At 50.1% G+C, this 16,494-nt stretch overlaps 1 protein-coding gene across 2 annotated transcripts in view; it reads right to left on the bottom strand.

Moving 5' to 3' along the window:
- Nucleotides 1–16,494, bottom strand: part of CTIF (cap binding complex dependent translation initiation factor) — a 403,817-nt gene that overhangs the window by 38,706 nt on the left and 348,617 nt on the right. Inside the window, exon 11 of one of the 2 annotated variants that reach the window (XM_063959133.1) lies at nt 6,002–6,103. The exons of the other annotated variant lie outside the window; for it this stretch is intronic. Within the exon in view, the coding sequence (XP_063815203.1) occupies nt 6,017–6,103 (87 nt within the window). The 3' untranslated portion in view covers nt 6,002–6,016. Of the gene's footprint in view, nt 1–6,001; nt 6,104–16,494 lie in introns of those variants that run through there. 2 annotated transcript variants of the gene reach the window in all.

Raw genomic sequence — 16,494 nt, 5'->3', positions numbered from 1 at the left:
AGGCCACCTATACTTACCCCAGAACGGTTATCACGCAGTTCTCCAAGTAGAGACTCCAAATACTTTACACAAGTTCTGACCCAAATATACGGTCATTGCGATGAAACACGTTTTTGTTTTTTTAAATCTCAGATTATATATTATGGAGAGCAGGGGCTGATGCAGAGTTGGAGGCAGTATACACAGTAGCTGTGTCTTTGTACGCAGTGGCTGTGCGATAACATGGTAATAAAATGTTATTTTGCATAATCACAGATGTATATCATCAGTATTACAATCTATATACATTATTTCTTTCCGATCGCAGTGATGCGTATTGCTATTTAGGTTCAGTCTGGTTACACGGAGATCACATCAGTATGCGTCAGTGGCCGACAAAATTCAAGTGACCCCCAAGAATCTGTCTGTAGAGCCCAAGAGACCAAATCTAGTGAATTCTGAGCAGCGGCTTAACAGGGTGACACTGCGCCCCGCCCACTAAGCGTATGACATCATAGCTTTGCGCAGAGGGGCGGGCCACCAGAAATGGGAAGTGCATTCACAATGTTGACATTCAGTCAATATGGACATTCAGACCATGTGACGTAGTCGTGTCGTCATTCAAAACATACACCGTGTTCTCACTGGTCAACAGGAAACCTTGTACCCACTGCGATACACCTGACTTTATCGGAGATCATTTGGCTTTTACGGGTCTGGCCGAATTAGGCATGGGGCAGAGAGCTGCCAGTGTCAAACTATAGGGCTCATTAATGGGCGCTTTACAATTGGGAACAAAACAGACAAGACTGGGTAATAACAGACAAACAAAGGTAAGTGGGCCCTGCACGCAGGCTTACAGACAGGCAGAGAGGTAAGTGGGCCCTGCTCGCAGGCTTACAGACAGGCAGAGAGGTAAGTGGGCCCTGCTCGCAGGCTTACAGACAGGCAGAGAGGTAAGTGAGCCCTGTTCGCAGGCTTACAGAGAGGTAAGTAGGCCCTGCTCGCAGGCTTACAGACAGAAACGTAAAAGGGCCCTGCTTGCAGGGAGACAGATGTAAGAGGGCCCTGCTCGCAGGTGTACAGACAGGGAGAGAGGTAATAGGGCCCTGCTCGCAGGCTTACAGACAGACGGAGAGGTAATAGGGCCCTGCTCGCAGGCTCACAGAAAGATAGAGAGGTAAGAGGGCCCTGCTCGCAGGCTTACAGACAGGGAGAGAGGTAAGAGGGCCCTGCTCGCAGGCTTACAGACAGGGAGAGGTAAGAGGGCCCTGCTCGCAGGCTTACAGACAGGCAGGGAGATAAGAGGGACCTGCTCGCAGGTGTACAGACAGGGAGAGAGGTAATAGGGCCCTGCTCGCAGGCTTACAGACAGGGAGAGAGGTAAGAGGGCCCTGCTCGCAGGCTTACAGACAGGGAGAGATGGTAATAAAGCCCTGCTCGCAGGCTTACAATTATCTATATGCTGGCAACCACAGATTTCTGTGTATTAAACGTAGGGTAATAGATCACAGGTAACTCTACAAGTGTAGTATGAACAGGTAGCCTGGTTAGACTGCCAAGCACATAAATGGTACTGTCATGTAATTAGTGATATGCCAGTTACTGATTGTTGACCATGGGATGAAGTGACAATGTGAAACCTACTCTATGATGTTACCTTTGTTAAAATGTCGGCATCTGCAGAATCCCGACGTGTTCATGTGAAATGGCGACATCATGCATAGGCTGACGGCGGAGGGTTAGACCACAGGAGTGAAAGGTTAGGGTTAGGCACTAGGGGGAGGGTTAGGCTATGGAAGTGAAGGGTTAATCTGCAGGAGGGGAGGGTTAGGGTTCGGCTAGGGGGGTTAGGCACTAGGGGGGAGTTCTAGGGTTAGGCTATAGGAGGGAAGGGTTAGAGTTAGGCTATAGGAGGGAAGGGTTAGAGTTAGGCTATAGGAGGGAAGGGTTAGAGTTAGGCTATAGGAGGGAAGGGTTAGAGTTAGGCTATAGGAGGGAAGGGTTAGAGTTAGGCTATAGGAGGGAAGGGTCAGGGTTGGGCTATAGGGGGAGGGTTAGGCTATGGGATGATGGGATGGACGGAGTTAGACACTAGGGGGAGGGGTAGGTACTAAGGGGGGGGGGGTTAGGCTATGGGAGGGAAGGGGTTGTGGTTAGGCACTAGTAGGAGGGTTAGGCTCTGGGAGGGACAGGGTTAGGCACTAGTAGGAGGGTTAGGCTATGGGAGGGACGGGGTTAGGGTTGGGCACTAGGGGGATGGTTAGGCTATGGGAAGGACGGGGTTGTGGTTAGGCACTAGTAGGAGGGTTAGGCTATGGGAGGGACGGGGTTAGGCACTAGTAGGAGGGTTAGGCTCTGGGAGCGACAGGGTTAGGGTTAGGCACTAGGGGGATGGTTAGGCTATGGGAAGGACGGGGTTGTGGTTAGGCACTAGTAGGAGGGTTAGGCTATGGGAGGGACGGGGTTAGGCACTAGTAGGAGGGTTAGGCTCTGGGAGGGAAGGGTTAGGGTTGGGCACTAGGGGGATGGTTAGGCTATGGGAGGGACGGGGTTAGGGTTGGGCACTAGGGGGATGGTTAGGCTATGGGAGGGACGGGGTTAGGGTTAGGCACTAGTAGGAGGGTTAGGCTCTGGGAGGGAAGGGTTAGGGTTGGGCACTAGGGGGATGGTTAGGCTATGGGAAGGACGGGGTTGTGGTTAGGCACTAGTAGGAGGGTTAGGCTATGGGAGGGAAGGGTTAGGCACTAGTAGGAGGGTTAGGCTATGGGAAGGACGGGGTTAGGGTTGGGCACTAGGGGGATGGTTAGGCTATGGGAAGGACGGGGTTGTGGTTAGGCACTAGTAGGAGGGTTAGGCTCTGGGAGGGACAGGGTTAGGGTTAGGCACTAGTAGGAGGGTTAGGCTCTGGGAGGGACAGGGTTAGGGTTAGGCACTAGTAGGAGGGTTAGGCTCTGGGAGGGACAGGGTTAGGGTTGGGCACTAGTAGGAGGGTTAGGCTCTGGGAGGGAAGGGTTAGGCACTAGTAGGAGGGTTAGGCTATGGGAAGGACGGGGTTAGGGTTGGGCACTAGGGGGATGTTTAGGCTATGGGAGGGACGGAGTTAGGGTTGGGCACTAGGGGGATGGTTAGGCTATGGGAGGGACGGGGTTAGGGTTAGGCACTAGTAGGAGGGTTAGGCTCTGGGAGGGAAGGGTTAGGGTTGGGCACTAGGGGGATGGTTAGGCTATGGGAAGGACGGGGCTGTGGTTAGGCACTAGTAGGAGGGTTAGGCTATGGGAGGGACGGGGTTAGGCACTAGTAGGAGGGTTAGGCTCTGGGAGGGAAGGGTTAGGCACTAGTAGGAGGGTTAGGCTATGGGAAGGACGGGGTTAGGGTTGGGCACTAGGGGGATGGTTAGGCTATGGGAGGGACGGGGTTAGGGTTGGGCACTAGTAGGAGGGTTAGGCTATGGGAGGGACGGGGTTAAGGTTAGGCACTAGTAGGAGGGTTAGGCTCTGGGAGGGACAGGGTTAGGCACTAGTAGGAGGGTTAGGCTCTGGGAGGGTAGGGTTAGGCACTAGGGGGAGAGTTAGGTACTAAGGGGAGGGTTAGACTCTGGGAGGGAAGGTGTTAGGCACTAGGGGGAGGGTTACACTATGGGAGGGGAGGGGTTAGGCACTAGAGGGAGGGTTAAGGGCCCCATACACTAAAACGATATGTCTGAAGGCTGAAGTCGGGGCGATTTCCCTTGAACTCTCCCGGGAGCTTCCCGGGAGTGGTTCCATGCAATTCCATACGATTTGGTACATTTTGCATGCGATATATTGTATGCGATCCCAGCCATGCCTGCGGGAACCGACATATCACAAGTGCAGCACTAACGATCTAGGAGATCCAATCCGACGCTCACGGGAACGCGCATCGGATAGGATACACAGCCAAAATGAACAATTTCACCCAATATAATCGGCTCGAAATGGGCTGAAATTGGTTCTAGTGTATGGGGCCCTTTAGACTATGGAAGGATATGAGGTTAGGGCTAGGCACTAGTAGGAGGGTTAGGCTCTGCGAGGGAAGGGTTACGGTTGGGCACTAGAGGGAGGGTTAGGCTATGGGAGGGAAGGGGTTAGACTATGGGAGGGAAGGGGTTAGACTATGGGAGGGAAGGGGTTACGCACTAGAGGGAGGGTTAGACTGTGGAAGGGAATGAGGTTAGAGCTAGGCACTTGTAGGAGAGTTAGGCTCTGGGAGGGACGGGGTTGGGTTAGGCACTAGGGGGAGAGTTAGGTACTAAGGGGAGGGTTAGACTATGGGAGGGAAGGGGTTTAGGTTAGGCACTAGGCGAAGGGTTAGACTCTGGGAGGGAAGGGGTTAGGCACTAGTGGGAGGGTTAGACTATGGGAGGGAAGGGGTTTGGGTTAGGCACTAGGCGAAGGGTTAGACTCTGGGAGGGAAGGGGTTAGGCACTAGTGGGAGGGTTAGACTATGGGAGGGAAGTGGTTAGGCACTAGTGGGAGGGTTAGACTATGGGAGGGAAGGGGTTAGGCACTAGTGGGAGGGTTAGACTATGGGAGGGAAGGGGTTAGGCACTAGTGGGAGGGTTAGACTATGGGCTGGAAGCAGTTAGGCACTAGTGGGAGGGTTAGACTATGGGAGGGAAGGGGTTAGACACTAGGGGGAGGGTTAGACTATGGGAGTGAAGGGGTTAGACACTAGGGGGAGGGTTATACTATGGGAGGGAAGCGGTTAGGCACTAGTGGGAGGGTTAGACTATGGGAGGGAAGCGGTTAGGCACTAGTGGAAGGGTTAGACTATGGGAGTGAAGGGGTTAGACACTAGGGGGAGGGCTAGACTATGGGAGTGAAGGGGTTAGACACTAGGGGGAGGGTTAGACTATGGGAGGGAAGGGGTTAGGCACTAGTGGGAGGGTTAGACTATGGGAGGGAAGGGGTTAGGCACTAGTGGGAGGGTTAGACTATGGGAGGGAAGCGGTTAGGCACTAGTGGGAGGGTTAGACTATGGGAGGGAAGGGGTTAGGCACTAGTGGGAGGGTTAGACTATGGGAGGGAAGGGGTTAGGCACTAGTGGGAGGGTTAGACTATGGGAGGGAAGCGGTTAGGCACTAGTGGGAGGGTTAGACTATGGGAGGGAAGGGGTTAGACACTAGGGGGAGGGTTAGACTATGGGAGTGAAGGGGTTAGACACTAGGGGGAGGGTTAGACTATTGGAGTGAAGGGGTTAGACACTAGGGGTAGGGTTAGACTATGGGAGGGAATGGGGTATGGGTTAAGCACTAGGCGGAGGGTTAGAATATGGGAGGGAAGGGTTAGGGTTAGACACTAGGGGGAGGGTTAGACTATGGGAGGGAAGGGGTTAGGCACTAGGGGGAAGGTTAGACTATGGGAGGGAAGGGGTTAGATACTAGGGGGAGGCTTATACTATGGGAGGGAAGGGGTTAGGCACTAGGGGGAGGGTTATACTATGGGAGGGAAGGGGTTAGGCACTAGAGGGAGGCTTATACTATGGGAGGGAAGGGGTTAGGCACTAGAGGGAGGCTTATACTATGGGAGGGAAGGGGTTAGGCACTAGAGGGAGGGATAGACTATGGGAGGGAAGGGGTTAGGTACTAGGGGGAGGGTTATACTATGGGAGGGAAGGGGTTAGGCACTAGAGGGAGGCTTATACTATGGGAGGGAATGGTGTTAGGGCTAGGCACTAGTAGGAGGGTTAGACTATGGGAGGGAAGGGGTTAAGCACTGGGCAGGGGGGTTAGACTATGGGAGGGAAGGGGTTAGACACTAGGGGGAGGGTTAGACTATGGGAGGGAAGGGGTTAGACACTAGGGGGAGGGTTAGACTATGGGAGGGAAGGGGTTAGACACTAGGGGGAGGGTTAGACTATGGGAGGGAAGGGGTTAGACACTAGGGGGAGGGTTAGACTATGGGAGGGAAGGGGTTAGGCACTAGGGGGAGGGTTAGACTATGGGAGGGAAGGGGTTAGGCACTAGGGGGAGGGTTAGACTATGGGGTTAGGCTCTGGGAGGGAATGGTTAGGGTTAAACATTAGGGGGAGGGAAAGGGCTAGGCATACGTACCAGTGGAAGCACCACAGGATCAGTCAGGATGTCATCAGGATGTCCCTGCTGAAACCGCAATACCAGGTGAGTCACTTCACCAGGGATGTTTTGCCGACATTGTAATCATGTAAACTGGTCGATGTCGACGTGATATAATCATGCTGCATGTCGACATTACAACCATGATGATAATCAACAAAACATACGACACCTAATGACAAACCACAGAGACAGAATAAGAAGTTACCCTGGTAACACTCAGTCATTGCCGAGCGGGTACACTCTGCCCACTCAGCACCCAGAGGGTTAAGAGCAACGTTCACTCTGCTGCCTGGTAATGCTATCCTCTGCTCCCATGCCAGAGACCGGTGTAATAACTTTAAATATTTACATGTCAGTCCTACTGTGAACACGCGCGGTGCGCTGACTGCATGGACATCTGGCCTACATGTGCGTCACGTCCCATTGGTTTAGGGATTTGTTATTTCACACCTCAATCTGCAGTGCTTCAATGGCGATCATTAATGTTATTAAACACTGCAACCACAGGAGCCAGGCCGTGGAAAGAACGTCTTCCCATTGGCCCGCTGCGACGCGCAGAGCTACTATGAGGTCATGTCTCGCGGTTCTACCATCCCGTCATGCAGAACAGATTTATTCAGGCTGTATAAATACATTGGGAATGTCCGATACTCTGGCTGCAACGCGCAGGAAGGATGGAACAATAAACCAGTCCGCCAGGTGACTGTGTGCTGCAACGTGCCGTGCGAGGTGTAACGCCACTTGTACCATCTGGGTGATGCAACAGGTTTATATTGCAGGGAATAGAACACTATTTTCTGTGCTTTCCCGTTGCAATAAATCCCGCGCTGCTGAGGACTATGGGGGTCATTCCTAGTTGTTCGCTCGTTATTTTTTTCTCGCAACGGAGCGATTAGTCGCTAATGCGCATGCGCAATGTCCGCAGTGCGACTGCGCCAAGTAAATGTGCTATGCAGTTAGGTATTTAACTCACAGCATTACGAGGTTTTTTCTTCGTTCTGGTGATCAGAGTGTGATTGACAGGAAGTGGGTGTTTCTGGGCGGAAACTGGCCGTTTTATGGGTGTGTGCGAAAAAACGCTACCGTTTCTGGGAAAAACGCGGGAGTGGCTGGAGAAACGGAGGAGTGTCTGGCCGAACGCTGGGTGTGTTTGTGACGTCAAACCTGGAACGACAAGCACTGAACTGATCGCACTGGAAGAGTAAGTCTCGAGCTACTCAGAAACTGCACAGAGAAGTCTTTTAGCAATATTGCGAATCTTTCGTTCGCAATTTTGATAAGCTAAGATTCACTCCCAGTAGGCGGCGGCTTAGCATGTGCAATGCTGCTAAAAGCAGCTTGCGAGCGAACAACTCGGAATGACCCCCTATATACTTTACTCTCCTGCAATTTATGGCAACACTGGGGCCCAACTATACGGTGGAACAGGAGCGGGAATGCGATGCCGTCGTATTTGAATGATTGGATAATTCCCTTAAGTAACTGGATAACGTCATTGCGGAACGTCATAATCAATGACAAGGACAGAACAAGACGAATCCCGGGATACTTTTCGGTTTATGTTGGCGCAAACACAAATAGGAAAGTGAGCAAATGCCCATTACCGCTAGCACACATAATAAACACACTGAAAAAATAATAAAAAATTAAAGTAAATTAGACGCGGCTGCTTCCTGCTAACGGTATCTGGACTCTAGGTCGACACCCACTGGGTCGACACCTATCGGTCGACACAGGAAATAGGTCGAGACGGCCATTAGGTCGACATGAGTTTTCCACTTTTTTCTTTTGACTTTTTTTCACTTTTTCATACTTTACAATCCACGTGGATTACAATTGGGAACGGTAACCTGAGAGCCATGCGAGGGGACGCGGTGCACTAATTGGGGTTCCCCGTCACTCTACGAGAGAAGAAAACACCCAAAAACCATTAAAAACTCATGTCGACCTTGTTCACGTCCCCCTAATGGCCGTGTCGACCTAGTCACTGCCGACCAATAGGTGTCGATCCTGAGTCCCATACCCCTGCTAACTGGCACTGGTGAAGCCTGTTACAAGCAGGAAATGTACTTTATTTACTGACCAAAGATGGTAAATTACACGAACGGCAATACATGTAAGCTTGCAGATCACTTCATTAAATGCATGGCAGATAACCGAGTCCAGATTGAAGATTCTGAAACTTTTTTCTGGGTTTATCATCCGTTGAAGGTATATAGACTAAAAAGACCTCCTTAAATTCCTGTATACTGCCACCTAAGGACCAGCTCCTACATTAATATAAATGTAGTCCGATTGTTCCTGGGTAGTGTGCAGGTGCGCCAGAAGGGTACCAATGTCTATGGTTCGGGATATGTCCAGATAGAGAGGTCCCCAGTTTACAGCCTCTAAATACTGTCCTGCTGGTGCTAGCCTCTAATCTCAAATATATGAGGAGAGCAATAAAAAAAACAGTGGCGGGATATAAAGAAGTCAGAGTTCGGTGGCCGTGCGGGATGCTGGACAAAATCGGATGTTTTTTTCAAAGGGGCACTCATGTACAAGGGTTGGTTTAGCCTTATACAGTACATGACTGCCCCTGTAAAAAAAACCGTCTGAGGCCAGCCGGCATCCCGCACAGTCTTCATTATATCCCGGCCCAGGGCAATACAACAAGTGCTGCCGAGTTACACTGCCATTAATGCAGCTCACAAAGCGGTTTGCCATGTAAATTGGGCTTGGAAAACGTCAAAGTCTGGTTTCCACCACATCAGAAGACGAGGCATCTAGGAGCACCTGCAGACCAGTAGACTGTTCTGTAGTGTCACCCGGGCACATATACTACTGCCCTCTCCAGGTGTAACCCAGGCGCATACACTACTGCCCTCTCCAGGTGCAACCCAGGCACATATACTACTGCTTTCTCCCGGTGTAACTCGGGCACATATACTACCATACCTCCCAACTGTCCCGATTTTCGCGGGACAGTCCCGTTTTTTGGGGACTGTCCCGCTGTCCCACCCGCGGGCCGCAGTGTCCCGCGGTGGGGGGGGGGGGGGGGGGGGCAGTTGGGAGGCTCCGTCTCTCGCTACCCTGCTTAGCAGAGCGCTGGGCATGCCCCCTCAGTGACGAAAACGGGGGCGTGACCACGCCCTTTTCCATAGGCCACGCCCCCTTTTCGGGAGCGCGCGGGGCTTTGCCGCGCGTGTGTCCCTCTTCAGGTAGGGTAAAAGTTGGGAGGTATGTACTACTGTTCTCTCCCTGTGTAACCCAGGCACATATACTACTGCCCTCTCCAGGTGTAACCCAGGCACTACACTACTGTTCTCTCCTGGTGTAACCCAGGCACATATACTACTGCCCTCTCCAGGTGTAACCCAGGCACTACACTACTGTTCTCTCCTGGTGTAACCCAGGCACATATACTACTGCTCTCTCTTGGTGGGACCCAGGCGCATATACCACTGTTCTCTCCCGATGTAACCCAGGCGCATATACTACTGCTCTCTCCAGGTGTAACCCAGGCACATACACTACTGTTCTCTCCTGGTGTAACCCAGGCACATATACTACTGCTTTCTCCTGGTGTAACCCAGGCACATATACTACTGCTTTCTCCCGGTGTAACTCGGGCACATATACTACTGTTCTCTCCCTGTGTAACCCAGGCACATATACTACTGCCCCCTCCAGGTGTAACCCAGGCACTACACTACTGTTCTCTCCGGGTGTAACTCGGGCACATATACTACTGCTCTCTCCTGGTGTAACCCAGGCACATATACTACTACTCTCTCCTGGTGTAACCCAGGCACATATACTACTGCTCTCTCCTGGTGTAACCCAGGCACATACACTACTGCTCTCTCCAGGTGTAACCCAGGTACATACACTACTGTTTTCTCCCGGTGTAACCCAGGCACATACACTACTGTTTTCTCCCGGTGTAACCCAGGCACATATACTACTGCTTTCTCCCGCTGTAACTCGGGCACATATATTACTGCTCTCTCCTTGTGTAACCCAGGTACATATACTACTGCTCTCTCCAGGTGTAACCCAGGCACATATACTACTGCTCTCTCCTGGTGTAAACCAGGCACATACACTACTGCTGTCTCCCGATGTAACCCAGGCGCATATACTACTATTCTCTCCCGATGTAACCCAGGCACATATATTACTGCTCTCTCCTGGTGTAGCCCAGGCACATACACTACTGCTCTGTCTTGGTGGAACCCAGGCACATATACTACTGCTCTCTCTTGGTGGAACCCAGGCGCATATACCACTGTTCTCTCCCGATGTAACCCAGGCGCATATACTACTGCTCTCTCCTGGTGTAACCCAGGCACATACACTACTGCTCTCTCCTGGTGTAACCCAGGCATATACCACTGCTCTCTCTTGGTGGAACCCAGGCGCATATATGCAATAGGTAGCATCTATCCTTGTGTATCAATGCCTATTTCCCTATAGATTGTAAGCTTGCGAGCAGGGCCTTCCTACCTCTATGTCTGTCTGTTTTTACCCAGTTTTGTTCTATTACTGTTGTTCTAATTGTAAAGCGCAACGGAATATGCTGCGCTACATAAGAAACGTAATAAATAATAAAAAATAATATACCACTGTTCTCTCCCGATGTAACCCTGGCACATATACTACTGCTCTCTCCTGGTGTAACCCAGGCACATATGCTACTGTTCTCTCCTGGTGTAACCCAGGCACATATACTACTGTTCTCTCCTGGTGTAACCCAGGCACACATACTACTGCTCTCTCCTGGTGTAACCCAGGCACATATACTACTGCTCTCTCCCGGTGTAACCCAGGCGCATATACTACTGTTCTCTCCCGGTGTAACCCAGGCGCATATACTACTGTTCTCTCCTGGTGTAACCCAGGCACATATACTACTGTTCTCTCTCCTGGTGTAACCCAGGCACATATACTACTGTTCTCTCTCCTTGTATAACCCAGGCACATATACTACTGTTCTCTCTCCTGGTATAACCCAGGCACATATACTACTGTTCTCTCTCCTGGTATAACCCAGGCACATATACTACTGCTCTCTCCTGGTGTAACCCAGGCACATATACTACTGCTCTCTCTCCCGGTGTAACCCAGGTACATATACTACTGTTCTCTCTCCTGGTGTAACCCAGGTACATATACTACTGTTCTCTCTCCTGGTGTAACCCAGGCACATATACTACTGCTCTCTCCTGGTGTAACCCAGGCACATATACTACTGTTCTCTCTCCTGGTGTAACCCAGGCACATATACTACTGTTCTCTCTCTCCTGGTGTAACCCAGGCACATATACTACTGTTCTCTCTCCTGGTGTAACCCAGGTACATATACTACTGTTCTCTCTCCTGGTGTAACCCAGGTACATATACTACTGTTCTCTCTCCTGGTGTAACCCAGGTACATATACTACTGTTCTCTCTCCTGGTGTAACCCAGGCACATATATTACTGCTCTCTCCTGGTGTAGCCCAGGCACATACACTACTGCTCTGTTTTGGTGGAACCCAGGCACATATACTACTGCTCTCTCTTGGTGGAACCCAGGCGCATATACCACTGTTCTCTCCCGATGTAACCCAGGCGCATATACTACTGCTCTCTCCTGGTGTAACCCAGGCACATATACTACTGCTGTCTCCTGGTGTAACCCAGGCATATACCACTGCTCTCTCTTGGTGGAACCCAGGCGCATATATGCAATAGGTAGCATCTATCCTTGTGTATCAATGCCTATTTCCCTATAGATTGTAAGCTTGCGAGCAGGGCCTTCCTACCTCTATGTCTGTCTGTTTTTACCCAGTTTTGTTCTATTACTGTTGTTCTAATTGTAAAGCGCAACGGAATATGCTGCGCTACATAAGAAACTTAATAAATAATAAAAAATAATATACCACTGTTCTCTCCCGATGTAACCCTGGCACATATACTACTGCTCTCTCCTGGTGTAACCCAGGCACATATGCTACTGTTCTCTCCTGGTGTAACCCAGGCACACATACTACTGCTCTCTCCTGGTGTAACCCAGGCGCATATACTACTGCTCTCTCCTGGTGTAACCCAGGCGCATATACTACTGCTCTCTCCCGGTGTAACCCAGGCACATATACTACTGTTCTCTTTCCTGGTGTAACCCAGGCACATATACTACTGTTCTCTCCTGGTGTAACCCAGGCACATATACTACTGTTCTCTCTCCTGGTGTAACCCAGGCACATATACTACTGTTCTCTCTCCTGGTATAACCCAGGCACATATACTACTGTTCTCTCTCCTGGTATAACCCAGGCACATATACTACTGCTCTCTCTCCTGGTATAACCCAGGCACATATACTACTGCTCTCTCCTGGTGTAACCCAGGCACACGTACTACTGCTCTCTCTCCCGGTGTAACCCAGGTACATATACTACTGTTCTCTCTCCTGGTGTAACCCAGGTACATATACTACTGTTCTCTCTCCTGGTGTAACCCAGGCACATATACTACTGCTCTCTCCTGGTGTAACCCAGGCACATATACTACTGTTCTCTCTCCTGGTGTAACCCAGGCACATATACTACTGGTCTCTCTCCTGGTGTAACCCAGGCACATATACTACTGTTCTCTCTCCTGGTGTAACCCAGGCACATATACTACTGTTCTCTCTCCTGGTGTAACCCAGGCACATATACTACTGTTCTCTCTCCTGGTATAACCCAGGCACATATACTACTGTTCTCTCTCCTGGTGTAACCCAGGCACATATACTACTGTTCACTCTCCTGGTGTAACCCAGGTACATATACTACTGTTCTCTCTCCTGGTGTAACCCAGGCACATATACTACTGCTCTCTCCTGGTGTAAACCAGGCACATATACTACTGCTCTCTCATGGTGTAACCCAGGCACATATACTACTGCTCTCTCCTGGTGTAACCCAGGCACATATACTACTGCTCTCTCCTGGTGTAACCCAGGCACATATACTACTGCTCTCTCCTGGTGTAACCCAGGCACATATACTACTGCTCTCTCCTGGTGTAACCCAGGCACATATACTACTGCTCTCTCCTGGTGTAACCCAGGCACATATACTACTGCTCTCTCATGGTGTAACCCAGGCACATATACTACTGCTCTCTCCTGGTGTAACCCAGGCACATATACTACTGCTCTCTCCTGGTGTAACCCAGGCACATATACTACTGCTCTCTCCTGGTGTAACCCAGGCACATATACTACTGCTCTCTCCTGGTGCATTATGCAAGCTAAGCTTTTTTTCGTGGTGAATTTTATGCTTATGATTTAGATGTAATCTCCTCACAAACCCCACAGACTACAGGGCTGCTGGCCCTATTATATGAAAAAAAAAAAAAAAAAATGATAATTTTAAATTAGAGCCCGCTGACACCCTGCACAGGTTTCTGCATTTCATGTAACATAGCTCTGCACATATGTAAATAAAAGCAGACAAGTGTTTAAGGAGCCGGAGATAAGGCAGTGAAGGGCTGAGCGAGTCTCAGGAGTAGTCTGGGAGAGTGAAAGGCGACACAGAGCAGCCACCGGAGATAGCAGAGGAGAGTTATTAGCTGTAGGACAGAAGAAGTGCCAATCACTTGATAATGAAGTGAGGGGAGGAAAGAAATGCAGCGAGATCCCAGATAACATTCCTGAGGAATAGGCAGCAGGAAAGTGTGATAGGACTGGAGAGAGGGAAGGAATGCGGCCTGGAGGAGGAGATAATGCCTGGCTGTGGCTAAGCACAGACAACAGGGTGCCTCTATTCCAGCCACTTAAAGGACCATGGAGACCCAAATCCCACATATTCAAATATAAACCTCAAGGGGAAAAATACAATGCTCCGCTTTATTCTGATACTGGTGTAGGGCAGTTAGACAATAACATGCCGCTACCATTTCAGGCGAAGCCCCTCACACGTTTCAGACACTGTGCTAGTAGGATCTTATACTGGTGGGGCAGCACTGTTGGCGCATTGGTTAGCATTACTGCCTTCACAGCATTGAAGTCTGGGGTTCGGTTCCAACCACGACCCTAATTGTGTAGAGTTTGTATGTTCTCCATGTGCTTGAGTGGGTTTCCTCAGGGTACTCCGGTTTTCTCCCACAATCCAAAAATATACTGGTGGGTTAAAAAGCTACTGACAAAAATGAACCCTAGTGTGTATGTGTGTTGTACATGTGGCAGGGAAAATAGATTGTAAGCTCCACTGGGGAGGGACTGATGCGAATGGACAAAATATTCTCTGTAAAGCGCTGCAGAATGTGTGCGCGCTATATAACTGTAAATAAATGAATACAGGTCAAAAACCCCCTGTTACTGTGACATGACTGGTCCTGCCCATATGCAAGAATCCACCATATCACAATCTCTTCCAAACAAGTTGGCAAGCAGGTCAGTCACTGCCTACCTGCTCCATGGTTACCAACTTGTGGTCTTCCTCCTCTGGGAGGGAGTAGCCAGATCGGCAAGGCGGGAGTCGGCAAGTACTGTCTGCTCAGAAGCTCCTCTCTCCTTATATGACTGTACAAGAGTATGAGCATGACAGGAACATTGTAAATATAAACCCTTTTGTTTGTTTTTACATATATTTTATAACTCAGTAACACTCAGCCTTTGATATAGGTTAATGTCAAACAGTGGCTTTATTAATAAATATTTATTCTATGCTAGCCTATTGTGTTTGTGACGGTTAGGGTCAAGATGCAGGAAGGAAGGGTTAGGGCATGCTTGCCTACTCTCCCTGAATGGCCGGGACGCTCCCGAAAATCAGGTGACCCTCCCGGCCCACCAGAAGAGCAGGCAAGTCTCCCGATTTCAGGGGTCCTCCCTGCCCGGCCGCCCGCTTAGCAAGTAAAGTGGGCGGTCCGGGCAGGCGATGACGCTATTCTTGTTGAATCGCGTCATCATAGCCACGCCCCCTGCTGTATGCCTGTAATAGCGGCATTACACAGCGGGGGGCGTTGCTTACATGATGCGATCCTGCAGCCACGCCCCGTTCTGCCTCCACCACGCCCCTGTTCCGCCTCTGGCCCGCCCCCTCTTCACGTCATGCCACTGCCCGCCCCCCTGCTGAGCCGACCTGGCTGCTCTCTCCCGGAGAGAGCAGCCATGAAGTCAGCAAGTATGGGTTAGGGGCGTTAGCTACCGGATGTCAGGATCCTGCGCGACGGGATGCCGCTGTTGGCATTCTGACCGCCGGCATCCCGAGCGTCGGGATCCCCATACCATCCCAACTAGTATATGTTAACTCATAACATGGAGAAACATGTAGAATTAACTAGAAAATTGTAGGAGAGTACACTTTCCCAACAAAGAGAGACTACACAAAGTTGGATTGAGAAACAGCGCCATCTAATGTCACTTTAGAATAACTGATCAAGTAATATTTTGCCTTTAGCTGTTGCAGACGTACTCCGATATCAACCAAATTAAATTACTGCGTTAATTTTTGGGACCCTGCAAAAGTTCTCTCTCAGGATACAATTATATGGTTTTGAAAACACTGAAAAATATACGTTATGGTAAGATCTTACCGTTGATAACGGTATTTCTCCTAAGTCCACAGGATAACATTGGGATGTGATGAAGCGGCAGCGGATTTGCACCAAATCGGTCAAAGCTTTTCGGCCTCCCAGCATGCAACGAGCCCGTCCATATATCCCTGCCTCCTGGCTCAGGCAAATCCGTTGTATTCCCAAAGCTCAAGGCAGGAGCATCATAGATAGCCCTAATCAGGCGAGAAGAACATACATACACACACTCCCGTACAAGGAAGACGTTAGTGAGTAAAAGGATCCTCAAAACAGGTGCGTCAGGGTGGGATCCCTGTGGACTTCGATACCGTTATCAATGGTAAGTTCTTACCATAACGTCTATTTCTCCGGCAGGGTCCACAGGTTATTCACAGGATAACAATGGGATTTCCCAAAGCAATTTAGTGGTGGGGACGCTCCTGATTGGAAAGGAGAATCCTTTGCCCGAATTCAGCGTCGTGAGAGGCAAAGGTATCCATGGCATAATGTCTAATGAATGAGTGAGCAGAAACATTAGCCTGTCTTTCTGATGGCACTGGTACGATCCACGTAGAGCCTTAAGGCACGGACCACATCCAGCGATGCATCTCCCACAGAAAGGCCCGGTACCTGGAAAGCCGGGACTACAATTTCTTTGTTAAGGTGGAATTTAGACACCACCTTAGGAAGATACCCAGATCTAGTTCTGAGAACTGCTTTATCTGGATAAAAAAAAAATCAGAAATGGGGAATGACATCACAATGCCTATAAATCTGACACTCTTCTAGCTGACACCATGGCTAGTAGAAAGAGAACTTGAGCTGCCAGCCATTTAAGATCCACTTTATTAAGTGGTTCAAATGGGGCAACCTGAAGGGCCTTTTTC

This window comes from Pseudophryne corroboree, chromosome 1, assembly GCF_028390025.1.
Source record: "Pseudophryne corroboree isolate aPseCor3 chromosome 1, aPseCor3.hap2, whole genome shotgun sequence".
Classification (NCBI taxonomy): domain Eukaryota; kingdom Metazoa; phylum Chordata; class Amphibia; order Anura; family Myobatrachidae; genus Pseudophryne; species Pseudophryne corroboree.
Note: the sequence above shows the minus strand (reverse complement) of the source record. Positions and strands in the feature narration are given on the sequence as shown.